Raw genomic sequence first — 15,398 nt, 5'->3', positions numbered from 1 at the left:
CAATTTATTTTCCTCTCTGACACAAACACGCCTTTCAAATTACTTGAGAAATAGATGTGGAACCTTTGCTTGCTTCACAATTTTTAACTGCAAGAAACAAAAACAAAAAACAAGAACAAAATTGCGACAGTAATTCCATAGTAACCACAATCCAAAAATATCATTTGTTGCAGTCATTCTCATAGAAGTATAAGAAAAGATTGGAGATTAATTTAAAGGTTGACAAGCTAATTTGTGAGTAATGTGATGGAGGAAGCTGTAAATATCTTTTAACTGAAATTTAAGTGATATTGACTTTCAGTGTTGTGTCACTGATTTAAGATTTAAACAAGCAAGAGAACGAAAGTTTATTCTATTCTTTGCAAAGCAGGCATATGCTTTCATAATAATAATAAGAAATGCATAAATAGTCCTAGCCAGATTATATAAAAACATACAAATGTTCTCCCCACAATGTGTATCTTCCAGAAAATATAAAGCCCCGTTTGAGAGTCAATGCAAACCTGGCATTGGCATCCGTTTATCAACTATTTCAAATGTGCCCCGCATCAGTTGGACCAAAATACAGATTCCTGGAGTGGAAATAATGACACATTGTCTGTATTTCTGAGCAACAACATCACTAACAAGCTGTCCTAATGCAACGCCCACACAGCTGTCTCGCAACGTCACCCGACAGGCCCAAAATTCTTTTTTACACCAGTGCCAGGTTTCACACATTGTTTCCTCCTTAATTGTTCCTTATGACATAAATATAAGATTGCAAAGAGTGAAACTGATATCACTTTTTGGGTTCTCATCCAGAAATGATCCAAAGAGAACCTTAATGCCACCATTGTACAGTGTTTGGCCCAAATTCAGTCGATGTCACGTGCTTCGTTTTATGTAGAGGCGACTTTGTATGAGGGTCAGCGGGAGTGTGCCCTTTTTCTTTTTCAATTATATAATATAATACAGAGCAGTGATTCAAAATGATTGGGTATAAACAAAGATCTCATAATACTTCCAGTGTGGTTTTGAAGTAACTTGTTTTGGTGTACGTGTCCTCCAGTGCCCCCTAGTTTGTCATTCAACAGATGAGATGGGCTGGCTGCCATATGGTCTTTTTTTTTTTTTTTTTTTCATTGGCCGATGTGCTGTTATGAACTCTGCCTGGCAACAATTGGTTATACGTATCCTTGACGTGAGCAAGGAAATTAATTGGAGTCATTTTGTTGCCGTCTCTGCGCCATTGTCGCACCTACCTTTTCACACACGCTCAAACATATATCCATCCATTTTCTTGACCGCTTATTCCTCACAAGGGTCGCAGGGGGTGCTGGAGCCTATCGCAGCTGGCTTTGGGCAGTAGGCAGGGTACAACCCTGGACTGGTTGCCATTTTTCATTTTATTTTATTTTTTTAAGTATTAGCGCTCACTTTCCTATTTGTACAACGGTGTAAAAAAAATAAATAAATTGTAGGGCTGGGTTTAAAAATATCGAATCATTGATTTTCCTTTTCGAGCCTTATATTGATTCATAAAACCATGAATCAATTATTTTAATAATTATATTAAAACAAAACATATTTTAATAAATATGTTTTTTTAAAGAAAGTAAAATCCTAAAGGCCATTTTTTGTATTTTACTGTTTTCTTGGAATTTATTGTTTACGTGAATTTAAAAGTATTTTCTTACATTTATGAAAGACCAGACAATGCATTTTAAGACAATTCAGAATCTTTTTAATTTATATTTACAATTGTTAAATTAGACTTGAGGGGGAAAAAATCATCGCATCCTTGCTGATGTCAATGTTTGTGGTGATTATAGTACATTATTTTCATGAATAAATTGGGAATAAACGGTTTGGAAAATAGACAGATGGATTTAACCAGTTACTGCCTCTACAAAATTTAATCGATCCTTGATATTTAAGAATTGATGTTCCATAATTAATATCGGATTGAATGGAAGTGAATCGAATCAATTTAAAAAAAAATAAAAATAAAATAGAGATCAAATCGACCTGAACTCTTGTGAATCGAAATCGAATCAATTGAGGAAATTGATACCCAGACCTAATAATTTATTCTAATGAAAGCCACTAGCTTAATGCTAATATGATGGGAAATGAGTAGAAATATGCATTTATGTTACGGTAATTCCTACTGCGGTCACTGAAGTAGAACTTAAATTCTTGCAGCAAGAAATTAAGAATAAAATGCAAATTGGAAAAAAAAACAAAATAAAACACAAATACAGCTGATGCTCACCAAGTCTGACAGTTGGTGTGAAATGTCTTGTAAGTTATGTAAAAATTGGCCTTAACTGCTAAGTTATTTCCGATGAAAACACGCTTGGGCCTAAATTGAATTTGACACACAGTAGTGATGGTAATGATGTCATCTAGGCATCAACCCTGGAGCTGCTCTGTCAACGGTGAATAATGGAGCAACTCCCGTGGGAAATACCGCAGCAGCCAGCCAGCCACTTGTGATGTGACGATTTTCGTGGGACTCAACAGCCAGCGGAGCTACACGAGACGAAAAAGGGTCAAAAGAGTATTTAACGTGTGAATCATCACTTCTCGTGTAGCCTCAGCACCTTTTTTTAAAAATTTTTTTTGACGCAATCCACACTACACGGTCACATTTTAGATCAACAAATTAGAAACATAAACACTCACAGCAATTAGCTTAACATGCATGTTTGGTATGAATGATTGTTTGTCTATTTCACAGTTTGTCAGCCACACTCGTCCTATTTAAGACTTTGTTGATGACTCACTCATCGTCAAGATTGTCTGACAGTTGTCCACGCAACCTCAATTTCTGCCTTAGCGCGTTTGTTTGCTTGCCCCCGTGGCTGCTGGAGATTCTGCTCCAAAGACAATGGAGCATAACCTGACTGTGAAAATTGACTTTTTTTTTTTTTTTTGCTTACCGTGTAATTGTTTCAGCTCCCCGCTGTTGGCCACTGGTGAGATAAAACATGTAAAAATGTAAATATGCTCTATAAAACGGTATCCGGTTCCTATCACCATAGCAACTTTAAATGAGGCATTTATTCCGATTCAAAGAATGATTTCCTGTCTGTGTGGATGTGCGTGCGCTTGCCATGCTCCCTCATTCACTGGTTCAAGGTGGAGGCCAAATTGTGTGTATTCATGTACAAGACAATTAAGAGGGTTTTAATCTTGAAGTGTTGTACAATTGTTGTGGTTAACTAAAAAGAAAAAAATATGAATTTGCAGTGACGTATTGGGAAAAAAAACTGGCTATAGTGCTAATGCTAGCTGAAGAGGATTCAGAAGTGACAAAAATTAGCATTAACATTTCTGTTTGACAGTTAAGGTCATCATCTCGTGGATTCAAAAAATAAATAAAAGTCCACTTAAAAAGACAGTGTTGTAGGACTTCATCACAAATTAGTCACGCTATAGACATAGCACCCATGGCTAACGTCTTAGTTACAATGCTAATGCTAGCTCATTACTGTTTGTTCTGTTACTTTCCTGGAGCTGGATATTAATTCATTTTGACTATTTTATTACAACTACAAACTTTCATAATCACGCCATTGTGAATGTTTGATAAGGGATTTGTGAAAATATTAAAATCTTCAAATCTTGCTAGCAATTTTAACACTACAAACACTATAAACAAAGAACATTGTTCAGTATCTCACAAGTACAGGGAGTCCTCGAATTAAGGCGCACTTGACTTGACAACAATGGTTACGTCTGGTCCTCCATTTTGGCCCCGTCCGCCATTTTGGCTCCTCGTCCGCCATGTAACCCGCAGTGTTTTCCCCTCGTCCGCTACTTAGCCCTTAGCTAGTGCTAGCGCTTGTGCACTTGTGGAAGTATCTTTGGTTTTTCGCCCTCTTTTTTCCACATCCGACGTAACTCGAGGACTCCCTGTACTGTACATGAAGACTAATTTACAAACTACTTATTGGATTAGTCCAGATGGATGTAGTTGAACGGTTAACCCCAACAAGACTGCAACGAGCTGGCGTAATGATGTTTTGAGCTGAAATAATGGCAAGAGATTAGGGAACCCGAAGGTGTCAAAATGACCTCTACAAAATCTAGGGGTTTTCTGAGCGGCCATCTCTTGCCCAGCATATAAAGAATTGTGCCTGCCGCAGTAGAATAATTGTCATGCAAGACAACGCACCATCCCACGCAGATTAAAAAAAAAAAAAAAAAAAAAAAAAAAAAAAAAGCGCTGAATCTGGCTCTGGATATAAAGGGAGGAAAAATTCAGTGTGGCTACCTAACATCATCCTAACCTCAACCCTATCCGCTATGGCATTTTTACTTAGGGGTGTGCTCGCTTTTGTTGCTAGCAGTTTCAACATTAGCTGTGTGTTAGCTTACAGCATTTTGAGCAGCCGCTAAATGTTCACTGTGATACAAACTGTAAAATACATTACATTGGAGCAAAGTGGAATTTCTTCAGTGTCGTTCAACAACAAAAGGGAAACTGAAATATTTGCAACATATGTGAAGGTCATACTACCTTTTGTAAGATACTTTACCTCCAAAATGGCAGCTCATGACGACAATTCGCACATCCTATAATGAAAGCACAAACTATCCATGGAGCTTTTGCTATTATCATTGGTTTTATATAAAACAACCGTACATAGACAGTTTGATTAAAACTTGTAGTGTACACACACATAAACAATATTTACATAATAATTTGTAACACCGCGTGTATCAGTGACTTTAGGAAAATCATCCTCACGTGCGCATCGGCGCGTGAATATTCATTCCCATTCTGACCAGGAGCATTTGATATCATGCACCAGGATTACGCACATAAATTTACACTCCCACACAAAGCGGTGGAAATAACTACATCTTCTGTGAGGCACTGATGCATATTTATCACAGCTGAGACGCCTTTGGCCACGCGGGCCTACGAGTTGCACCGAGGAGGGATGGATGGGCGTGAGCTGGCTGGCTGTCTGGTGCACAGGATCGCCTCCCACTTTCAGACGGACGAGAGCGCGGGGGACTTCAGGAACAGACGGTGGGAAAGGGTTGGGAATGTTTAGCATCTCCAGACAGTTTCTTTTTCTTTTCTTTTGCTGGGTGCAGCTTTTTGGGGAATGTTTACACTTCAAAATTATCCACAAATGATCACAACAGTGATTTTCAAAGTGTGAAAAGGCTCCCTCTAGTGGTATGGAAAAGAGTCACTGCCTAAAGTACGGTTTAGTTGTATTTTACTTTTAATAGTTAGGTGCAGCACGGTTCATGGCTGGTGAGGCACTAATACTATAGAGTCAGCGTATGTCCAATTAGAATTAGCAGATGTTTTTTTTTTTTTATTTATTTAAAAAAATGTTTTAAAAGAATTTTAATTGAGCCCAATACCAAAACCTTCACTTCAGTTTTAAAATTATTTTAGGTAGAGATGGGTGAGTAGCGATTCCAGGTATCGGGCTTCAAGATATCGGTATTCGTGATGGCCGCCCTCTTGTGGCCATTTCACAACAAGGAATTAGAATTTAGAAATAGAACTAATACAAAATTGTCATTATAGGCCTTTATTTAAAATTATGTTGTTTTTTTTGTTTGTTTATGCATCAAAAATGCTAGTGGTATCTCTACTTGGTATCAGTGACTACTCAAGAGTTGAGTACTTGTACTGGTAAGTAAGATCAAACATCCCTACTTACAATAATAATATTTTTTAGGAATAAAATCTTTTTTACGTTTTTTTTTTTTTTTTTTTTAACTCTCTTGTTATGTTGCAGGTCAAATTGACCTGGTGGAAAATTTACGGGGGAAAAAAATATAGCAGATGTTTTTTTTTTTTTTTTTTTTTTTTTTTAATTATTAAAAAACAATAAATGTTTTAAAAGAATTTTAATTGATCCCAGTACCAAAAAATTCTGTTTAATTTTAATAAGATTATTTTAGGTAAGTATGTATGTGTGAGTACCGATTCCAGGTATCGGTATCGGGCCTCAGGATATCGGTACTTCTCTTGTGGTCATTTAACGACGAGGAATTATCCATCCATCCATTTTCTTGACCGCTTATTCCTCACAAGGGTCGCGGGGGCTGCTGGCGCCTATCTCAGCTGGCTCTGGGCAGTAGGCGGGGGACACCCTGGACTGGTTGCCAACCAATCGCAGGGCACACAGAGACAAACAACCATCCACACTCACAAGCACACCTAGGGACAATTTGGCGCGCCCAATTAACCTGCCATGCATGTCTTTGGAATGTGGGAGGAGACCGGAGTACCCGGAGAAGACCCACGCGGGCACGGGGAGAACATGCAAACTCCACCCAGGAAGGTCCGAGCCTGGACTCGAACCGGAGACCTCAGAACTGGGAAGCGGACGTGCTAACCACTCGACTACCGTGCCGCCCACGACGAGGAATTAGAATTTAGAAATTGAAAAATGCCATTATAGGCCTTTATTTAAAATTATCAGTCATTGTTTTTTTTTTTTTGGTTCATATATCAAAAATGCTTGTGGTATTGGTACTTGGTATTGGTGACTACTCAAGAGTTGAGTACTTGTACTGGTACCAGTCTGAAAAAAGAAAAAAAAACAGCATCGAACATCCCTACTTACAATAATAATAAACATATTTTTTTAGGAATAAAAAGTTTTTAATCCTCCTGTTATGTTGCGGGTCAAATTGACCCGGTGAAAGATCTAGGGGAAAAAATACATTTTAATAAACTTAGGTTGAACTTTGTCTGCTGACCTTCTTTTATTTTTCCCCTTCAATGTTTTTTTTTTTTTTTATTAAAAACATTGTATTGCGTTAAGAAAAAAACACAACAGGAGGGCCACAGAAGACTGAAGCCTGGTAGTACTTGGTGTAAAAAAAAATAATCCTAATAATTTCACAACTACTAGATTAGTGCAATGTAAGCAGAAAGATGGACTTCTGCACAGCACAATTTGAGAAATCTTTCCTTCGTCTAAAAGGCACGATGTGTATGAGGGTCTGGCGCTCCTGCTGTGGTCCACATTACGGATGTTATGAGCGGCCTTAGTGTGGCGAACGCTGCATGCTAAACAGAGCTGGCTCCCTCATTACCCTGCCTGACCAAATGGAGACAAAACAGCTCACACTTTAGAAATAAGGGCCAGCAAACAACAGGTTTTTGCTACCTCGTTTCGGGAGGAAAAAAAAAATACAATGCAAGCGCCCACCCTGACACGCTCGCTAAACGTCAACGCTTCAGCGCGTTATGTCCTTGAGCAAATCAAACACAAACCTGAGCAAGATCACAGTGAATGATGCTCGCCGAATAATTAGCGAGTCACCTTTAAGGGGCAGCCGCTGTTGGGAGTCGCTAATGAAGTGTCTCATAATCTCTTCCTGCGTTGCATTAGAAGGACGCCATTACCATCAACTCATGCGCCTGGACATCTAACGCATGAAAGGAGAGCCATCCAGACAGTAATCATGCACTTGATTTCCTTTTAAGAGAGACTTTATCAAAGTCGACTTTCATCCGTCACGAGGTGGCGGAGGGCTCGTCACGCTCGGGCTGACATTTTACTTGAATGTTACTTTTTTATTACTTTCAATTATTAAAGAAAGATCCACTCACTCTGCGTCCGCCAGGTTTACAGCAGCATCACCTTGTCTCAAATCCAATCGATCAATCAATCAAAAACTTTGAAACACTCAGTTTAGTTAGAAATAGTGTAAAAGTTGAATCGAAGCCGCTGTCCACATGCTAGATGTCGGACTTTTAATGAGGAAGTCAACCCCCCCGCCGTTTTTTTGTTGTTTTTTTTTTGACAATAATATTAAAGGGCTACTTCACTTATTTAGCCCATTATTGCAATAAAAAAAAAGTTACTAATTTGTCTTTAATTAATTTGATACTTTCATTATTTTTTACGTACAAATAGTACCTTCAAAAACACATTTTGCAACTTGCTGTCGACTGAAAATGACATCACAAGGGGTCAGGTAACCAATCACAGCTCACCTGTTATCTAGGTTTGGTCATGTGACATTCACAAGCTGAGCTGTGATTGGCTACCTGAGCCCTTGTGATGTCATTTTCAGTCGACAGCAAGTTGCAAAATGTGTTTTTAAAGGTACTAATTGTACATGAAAAATAATGAAAATATCAAATTTATTATAGGCAAAATATTAATGTTTGACTGCCAAAAATGGCTAAATAAGTAAAGTATGCAGCCCCACTAGTCTAAATAGTTTTCTGGTTAATATTGCACCAGTGGAATACGAGTTAAGCAGCAAAATCCAGCCGTTTTTATCCATTTCAGGGGGCGGCCATTTTGCCACTTGCTGTCGACTGAAGATGGCGTCAATGTTGCTCACTGCTCAGGTAACAACCAATCACAGCACAGCTTCAGAAAATCGGTGAGCTGTGATTGGACACTGCCTGAGCAACACTGACATCATCTTCAGTTGACAACAAGTGGCAAAATGGCCGCCCTGAAATGGATTAAAAAGGCTGGATTTTGCGTCATAACTCATATTCCAAAAATGTAATACTAATCCGAATGTTATGTAACATTTTATTATCATAAAATGTTTAAAGTTGACTTCCACTTTAAGAAAGTTTTTAAGTTGCTTTTCCGCACAATGTGGCCCTCTAATGTGGCCACAGTAGCACACTATCCAAATTGAATTTGTATATTCCGGGTGTAAGCATAGTTAGCTAACTGCATGTCACAAACAGCTGTAAAGGTGAAAAACACTTACACGCTATTTCTCCAAAATTGAGATTTTATTTTAGTCTTTGCACAATTTCAATATTCTTGACAATATGTTATGTATGTGCCGCCACTCGTCTTAACACGGCATTCTGATTAATATTGCATTTGTGGCGGCCATTTTGTTACTTGTTCTCAACTGAAAATCGCATCACAGATGCTCTGGGCTCAGGTAACGGGCCAATCACGGCTCACCTGTTTTCTGAAGCTGATCCATGATTGGCTGTGATGTCATTTTCAGTCGACACAAAGCGGCAAAATGGCCGCTCCCTGAGGTGTATTTTGCCGCTCAACTCGTATTCCATAAAGACAATATTAATCCGAACGCCGTATTAAGACTAATGAGGCCGCATATAACATATTATAAAGTAAATTTGTGGTTCAGTGCCCCTTTAAATTATTTCCTATTTTTACCATGAAAAGCATCAATAACAAAATTCACAACAAAAATCCTCATTTCCTGAAAACCTACCAGTCAGTATTTACTCATCAGTATTGTCATCACACTGCGCAAGAAATCAGACACAACATTGGTTATAGAAGACAATCATTTCATTTTATTAATAGAAACAATACCAGCAGGGATTCAAACAAAGTGTGCATATCACAAACAAACAGCCCTCTGAAAACGAGGGCATACATGTCAGTTTTTAAATATTCATATTGACGCAAAACCTTCAATGCTTTCTGATCAATACGTCCAATTAGCTGCAGTTAAAATGACAAAGACGACTGATGGCTGCGTAGAGGCTTCGACGATACGACTGCAAAATGTTCCCAGAGGAGCCCTGGCGACGTGGCTCACAGTGTGGTGAAAACCATTCATCATTTATTAGACGCTTCTCGCCATTCCTGCGGTGTTATTTTTACATCGATACATCTGTGACATTCTGCTAATTCACTCGGGAGAGAGTTTTGTGTGCGCGTGACTCCAAACATTCACCTACAGTTGATGCATTAATGGGGACGATGCGAACAATTTAACATTTCACTCAAGTCTGTGACATTTCAAGTGTGAAATGTGCATAAAGAATGAACCATGGAGAAAGTCTGAAATGGCGACACAGAAATACAAACACGCTTATATTAAAAACGACGGAAGAGGTTTAGGGCCAGTGAATTAAGGTTAGCAGCATTCTGACTTTAATCCCAGAAATCTGACTTTAAAGTGAGAATTCCTACTTTAATCTCAGAATTCTGACTTTAATCACAGGTAAAAATTCTGACTTTAATCTCAGAATTCTGACTTTAAAGTGAGAATTCTGACTTCAAAGTGAGAATTATGACTTCAATCTCAGAATTCTCTTTAAAGCGAGAATTCTGACTAATCTCAGAATTATGACTTTTAATCTCAGAATTCTCACTTTAAAGTGAGATGACTTTAAAGTGAGAATTCTGACTTTAACTCATTCACTGCCAGTTATTATAGAAATTTTTTACATTTCCAATACTCACGTGATATTCCATTCAATAATTATATATAAACTGAATCTACCAAATAACAGAATAGACTCCCTACTTTTTGTCCCATCCCGTTCTTTTATAATTGACAGCAGAAAAATGTAGGTTTGCCAAAATACAGCCATTTCTCCCATGGACTCTGAAACTGTGTTTATTTCCTATAAAATGGGGCAATGATGTCATCTACCGGTGGTTGGGCATCAGTAAAGTTGTTTCCAAGTTTGATATTCACAGTGGAGCATGCTCAGATTCGCCCCCATTTAGCACCGCTCTAAAAAATACAATTGACAAGTATACTTGTCAAAGGCAGTGAATGAGTTTTTAATATGAGAATTGTCACTTTAAAGTCAGATTCTGAGATTAAAGTCAGAATTCTAACTTTACTTTAATCTCAGAATTCTGACTTTAATCACAGGTGAGAATCCTGACTAGTCTCAGAATTCTGACTTTCTGACTTCACCCCACAATTCATAGCGCTACGTCACAAATTCTGAGAATCCTGCCAACTTCTTTTTCCCACTTGACTGGCCCTAATCCTCTTCCGTAAAAAAACAATCAGGTTCAATTAATCTTAAAAAAAAAAAAAAAAAAGAGAAGAAAAAATCTCTCAGTTCAAGCCGTATAAAGTGTGTCCTATGAAGGCATATGTACACCATGATGCGTAATCTCATCTGTTTCCAGTGTGAAGGAAGATGTCAATAAAGCTCAATGGATGCAAAGCAATAAACATGGAAGTGGATGCGACCATGTTGTCTAGCAGATGTCTCGTGTGCACGTATGTGATATACAAGGTCTCCCACTCTTGGCTTCAGCTGAGGAAACTGACATATAGACGCTCTGGACGCCATCCAGTGTCTGTTCAGCTCCTCCTCAACTTGGCCGGCGAGAGCCTTTATTCACATGAGAAGGAGAAACGGGAGGAAAAAGGAAGCATGGCCGCACCATGACGCTTGGCTGGGGATGCGTAACGGGGGCCCCCTCCCCCAATCGCCCCCCTCCTCAAATAGCACACAGATTGGGGGACTCCAGCTTGGGGCCATCTGTGTGGGGACGGTGATGAGACTTGGGAGGGTGGCAGCTTCTCTCAGCAGGAGCAGTTCCCGCAGCCCTTCACACTGTTGAGGATCTCCTCCTGCAGTTTCTTCCTCTCCTCCTCCTTCTGGGAGAGGCGCTCGGGCGCCGGCCGGCTGGGGCTCTTGTGGCCTTCGAGGATTCTGCTGTTCTGGGTGTTCCACAGCTCGGCGTACAAGCTGCCCGCCGTGCCGAGGAGCGTTTCGTGGTTGCCGCGCTCTTTCACTTTACCCTGTCCCACCAACCACCACAACAACAAAAAAAGAAACCCAAGTTCGCCCAAATCAAAATGGCTGCAATGAGTGGAGTTTTAATAATAATCTCTTCATGACCACCAACACTGACCACACATATGAGTGAGCCAGCCCCCCCTTGTAGGATCCCTCACGCCCCCTGAACAACTGTTGCATTTCTCGCACAAAAACACTGACTCACAAACACACACACGGGCACGCACGCACGTACGCCTCCCACGCAGTCCAATACAAATGAAGGTACCCCCCCCACCCAGCTCCCATGAGCATGCAGAGGTGTCGGTATTATCTTTAGCGAGTCCGAGACGAGCGTGCTTTTTTTTTTTTTAATGAGCAGCCCCGGGGGGTCCTCTGCCGGCGACACCTGCAAACTCCGCGGCGACATCACACGCAAAACATGCCTCCTCGCCACGACCCCTCTGATCCCCGCCATCTGACTCTGGAAAAAACCGAAGCGCACACGCTCGCTGGGAAATGTTCAAAAAGAGCCTCGTTTCATCAGCAAAAGGGAGCGCTGATGGAAAATGTCACTTGACTGTTGATACGTTTCGCATTGATGCTCTTTTTAAGGCCGCGAGTGATTCCAAGGACGGCCTTTACATATGGCAGTTCCTCTTCTCACCTGGCTATTTCGGGAACACGAAATTGACCGCGTCAGGAACACTCCTTGTTTGTGCTTGTGTTTCCAGTGAACCCCCATTTATTTGAGGGGATACGTTCCATAACTATGCCGTGAAACGGCCAGCCCAGTGACGTCTATAGCCATCAGTGGCAGTGAATGAGTTAAAAAAATATATATATATATTATTTAAAACAGTTTTATGCCACCCACATGCTATAAGCACATGTTAACTTAATAAAAGACACTTATAAAGCATTCCTTAGCACCTGTTCACACTATCGCTGTAAAAGAAATGGGTGATGCATTACATCACTTTTGGAAAAGAGAAAAAAAAAAAAAAAAAAAAAAAAAGAGAAACTTTCACAAGCACAGTTGTCCAAATGAGAGGCTAAGCTTGCTCGTTTCAAATTCAAACTACATTTACAACTTCAGGTTTACCCATAAAAGTAATATAAAAGAGAATTAACTAGACATTTTATATTTAAACTACCAGTAGGCTTATCACCGATCAGCAAGTTTAAAAAAAAAAAAGTGATAACCAATCAGTAACCAGAAGTTGGACCAATCAATATAAATAACTTTCTATTTTATGTCGAGTTGACCCAACTATTCACGGGATATTGTGACTGGCCCAGCCCAAGAATAGCCTAAATTTGCATGTAATTGACGCTCAATGAAATGCACCGGGAAAAAAATAGTAATTAACAACTACAATGTAGTAGCAGACATCTTTAGGACTGTCATCATGTCTTCCTGCTAGTGCAAGTTGATGACAGAACAATTGAAGTCGAGTTTTTGCAGAAAAATCGGTTCATAAACACAGAGAGAAAAATCATCTGTGATTTGTGGAGTAAGCCTTGTCATAAACATGTTTACTTAACGTAGCAAACTCCAAGCCAAGAAAATGTTGACACGCATATATAAATTTAACAATCTCCCAGTGGAATACAATAATAAGTGTCCATAAATTCTCAGTAGTGGCAGTGATAATAAACAGAAGGTCATTTGAGTGCAGACCTTCATGCAAAATGTGCTAATTGGACTGGCCATTCATAATGAGCAATTACAATGTTCCCTGGCATTTTTGCAATTCACTTATTATTATTATTATTATTATTATTATTATTATTATTATTATTATTATTATTAATTTTTTAGGGAACCTATCGAAAAGGTCACGTTTCTTTGCCGCTATCTTGTCGTATCTTGGTGCCAACGAACTATATTGACGTGACGAGAGGAGCTTCATTTAGTTGGCCATAGCCGTTTGTGATATCTAAAGGCAATTAAAAATACCTTTTGGGGGAAGGCATAAATGACTCACGGATTTTCATAGTAGAGGCCCCGTGAATTTACTTTTATGCTTTTCATTCAGCGGAATTGACAAAAGACAAACATGAAGACTACGTACCTCACTAAGCACAATGATCTCATCGGCGTCTACAACGGTGGAAAGCCTGTGAGCGATGAACACCGAGGTCCTGTCTTTCACCATCTCCTTCATTGCACTCAGGATGTTCTGAAAAAAGAGCAAGAATTATTATTTTTTTTATTCTTTCAAGCGTTCTTCTAACACGCAATGTTGCAATAATGGAGGCCTTGCATGAAAAAACAACCTTCAACATGACTGATGAGACACAAATTCAATTCACTCACACAAATACAACTCAAAATCAGCTCTTCTCACTGCAATGTTTACATATGTTAATTCATAAACGCACTCACACCAACAAGAAATTGTAATTAACACAGTCTAGCATGCCGCTCTTTCCTCCCAAAAGCAGAAATGGCGTGCTGAACTTTCTCATTAAATATAACATTTACAAAGACTGAGGGGGTTTAAGCTGAGCTGGAGCTTAAGGAGGAGGAGGAAACAGCGGCAGGTGGCAAGGGGGAATATGTGCAGCCGTGTGTGAATGAGGGGAGATGGGGGGGATGTCACAGTGATGCAGAATTATCATGTGCACCTTTGGCAGGTGACTGAGTGGGTGTTTGTTCTGTTAAATATGCATGCCTGCACCTCTTCTGTGATGGAGTCCAGAGATGATGTGGCCTCGTCATACAGCAGGATGGGCGGATTCTTCAGTATTGCACGGGCGATGGCGACACGCTGCTTCTCCCCGCCTGAAATAAAACAATGGACGTCATGAAACAATGCAAACAGACCTCAGCGGGGAGGTATGAAATTATGAGCGAAAGGTCTCCCCCTGCCCTCATCGGATAATCACCTCAGGCAGAGAGAAAACGCACCGCAGCAACAATTCCGCATGACGGCTACAAGAGGACTTTTATTTAATTGTGAAGAAAAATCAGCAGGAGACTTTGGCTCGGCGTCTGACTCAGCCTTTGTTACATACAAGCTGTGTGTGGCCTTTTGAATGCAAGCGGCTTTTAGAGACATTATAAAACGGCGCCAGTAGTGGGGAATGTCAGGGAAGGAAGTTTGAAACCCAGACTGCCATCAGCTTAATGATAACTTGACAAATTCATATTAATGTTACAATTCTTGACAAGTGAAAATGGAATAAAAATCAAATGTGGAACATGAAGTTTCGTTCATCGCAATGTTTGATTCCTTTTCATAGCCAGATATTGATTCATAAAACCATAAATCGATCCTTTACAAAACGTCTTGGTATTCATATTCAGAGGCAACAATTACATCTACGACAACTCATGACTGATTAACTATTTGAAGAATTGTGCCTCTGGGTGATTCATGCCTGGCATCCCTCTGTGCTTCACTGGGCGCCGTTTTAGCCACAGATAAAAAAAAATAAAAAAAATAAAAACACGCTATATACCAGTCCTAGCTCATTTTTTCCCCCCTATGATGGCCATATTTTAAAACATCGCCCATTAAATCGTAGCGAACCTGACAACTTCAGGCCTCTCTCCCCAACTTGGGTGTCGTAGCCATGTGGCATCCTGAGGATGGCGTCGTGGATGCCTGCAAGACGAGCTACTTGGTATACATCCTCCGCTGTGGCGTTGATGTTCCCATACTGCAGGTTGTAGAAGATAGTGTTGTGGAACAGAACAGCATCCTGACAACATAGAGAGGTGGGGGAGAAAGAAAGCTTCAGAGAGAATATCGTTATTGCTGCAGCGACGGGAACAGAGTGCTTTAGATACAAAGACAAAGGTAGGAGGGAGAAAGAGTAGTATGTGAATGAAAAAACATTGTACCATCTGTTCAGATTATCTTGTGAGCACATTGCAGGAAAATCTAAATGGAATTTAACTCATTTAAAGGGGAAG

General features: G+C 39.8%; 1 protein-coding gene across 3 annotated transcripts in view; it reads right to left on the bottom strand.

Annotated features, from left to right (window-relative positions):
• Window positions 1-9,263: 9,263 nt before the first annotated feature.
• Window positions 9,264-15,398, bottom strand: part of abcb7 (ATP-binding cassette, sub-family B (MDR/TAP), member 7) — a 23,741-nt gene continuing 17,606 nt past the window's right edge. The window contains exons 13-17 of one of the 3 annotated variants that reach the window (XR_013284843.1): window positions 15,013-15,184; window positions 14,158-14,261; window positions 13,549-13,656; window positions 10,570-11,493; window positions 9,264-9,951 (exon numbers count right to left, since the gene is read on the bottom strand). Coding sequence is in view for 1 of the 3 variants with exons in the window: in XM_077531234.1 (XP_077387360.1) it covers window positions 11,275-11,493; window positions 13,549-13,656; window positions 14,158-14,261; window positions 15,013-15,184 (603 nt within the window). In the remaining 2 variants the exon portion in view is untranslated. Of the gene's footprint in view, window positions 11,494-13,548; window positions 13,657-14,157; window positions 14,262-15,012; window positions 15,185-15,398 lie in introns of all 3 variants that reach the window. The other 2 variants (XR_013284844.1, XM_077531234.1) reach the window with 2 other exon arrangements.

This window comes from Festucalex cinctus, chromosome 9, assembly GCF_051991245.1.
Source record: "Festucalex cinctus isolate MCC-2025b chromosome 9, RoL_Fcin_1.0, whole genome shotgun sequence".
Taxonomy (NCBI): Eukaryota; Metazoa; Chordata; class Actinopteri; order Syngnathiformes; family Syngnathidae; genus Festucalex; species Festucalex cinctus.
Note: the sequence above shows the minus strand (reverse complement) of the source record. Positions and strands in the feature narration are given on the sequence as shown.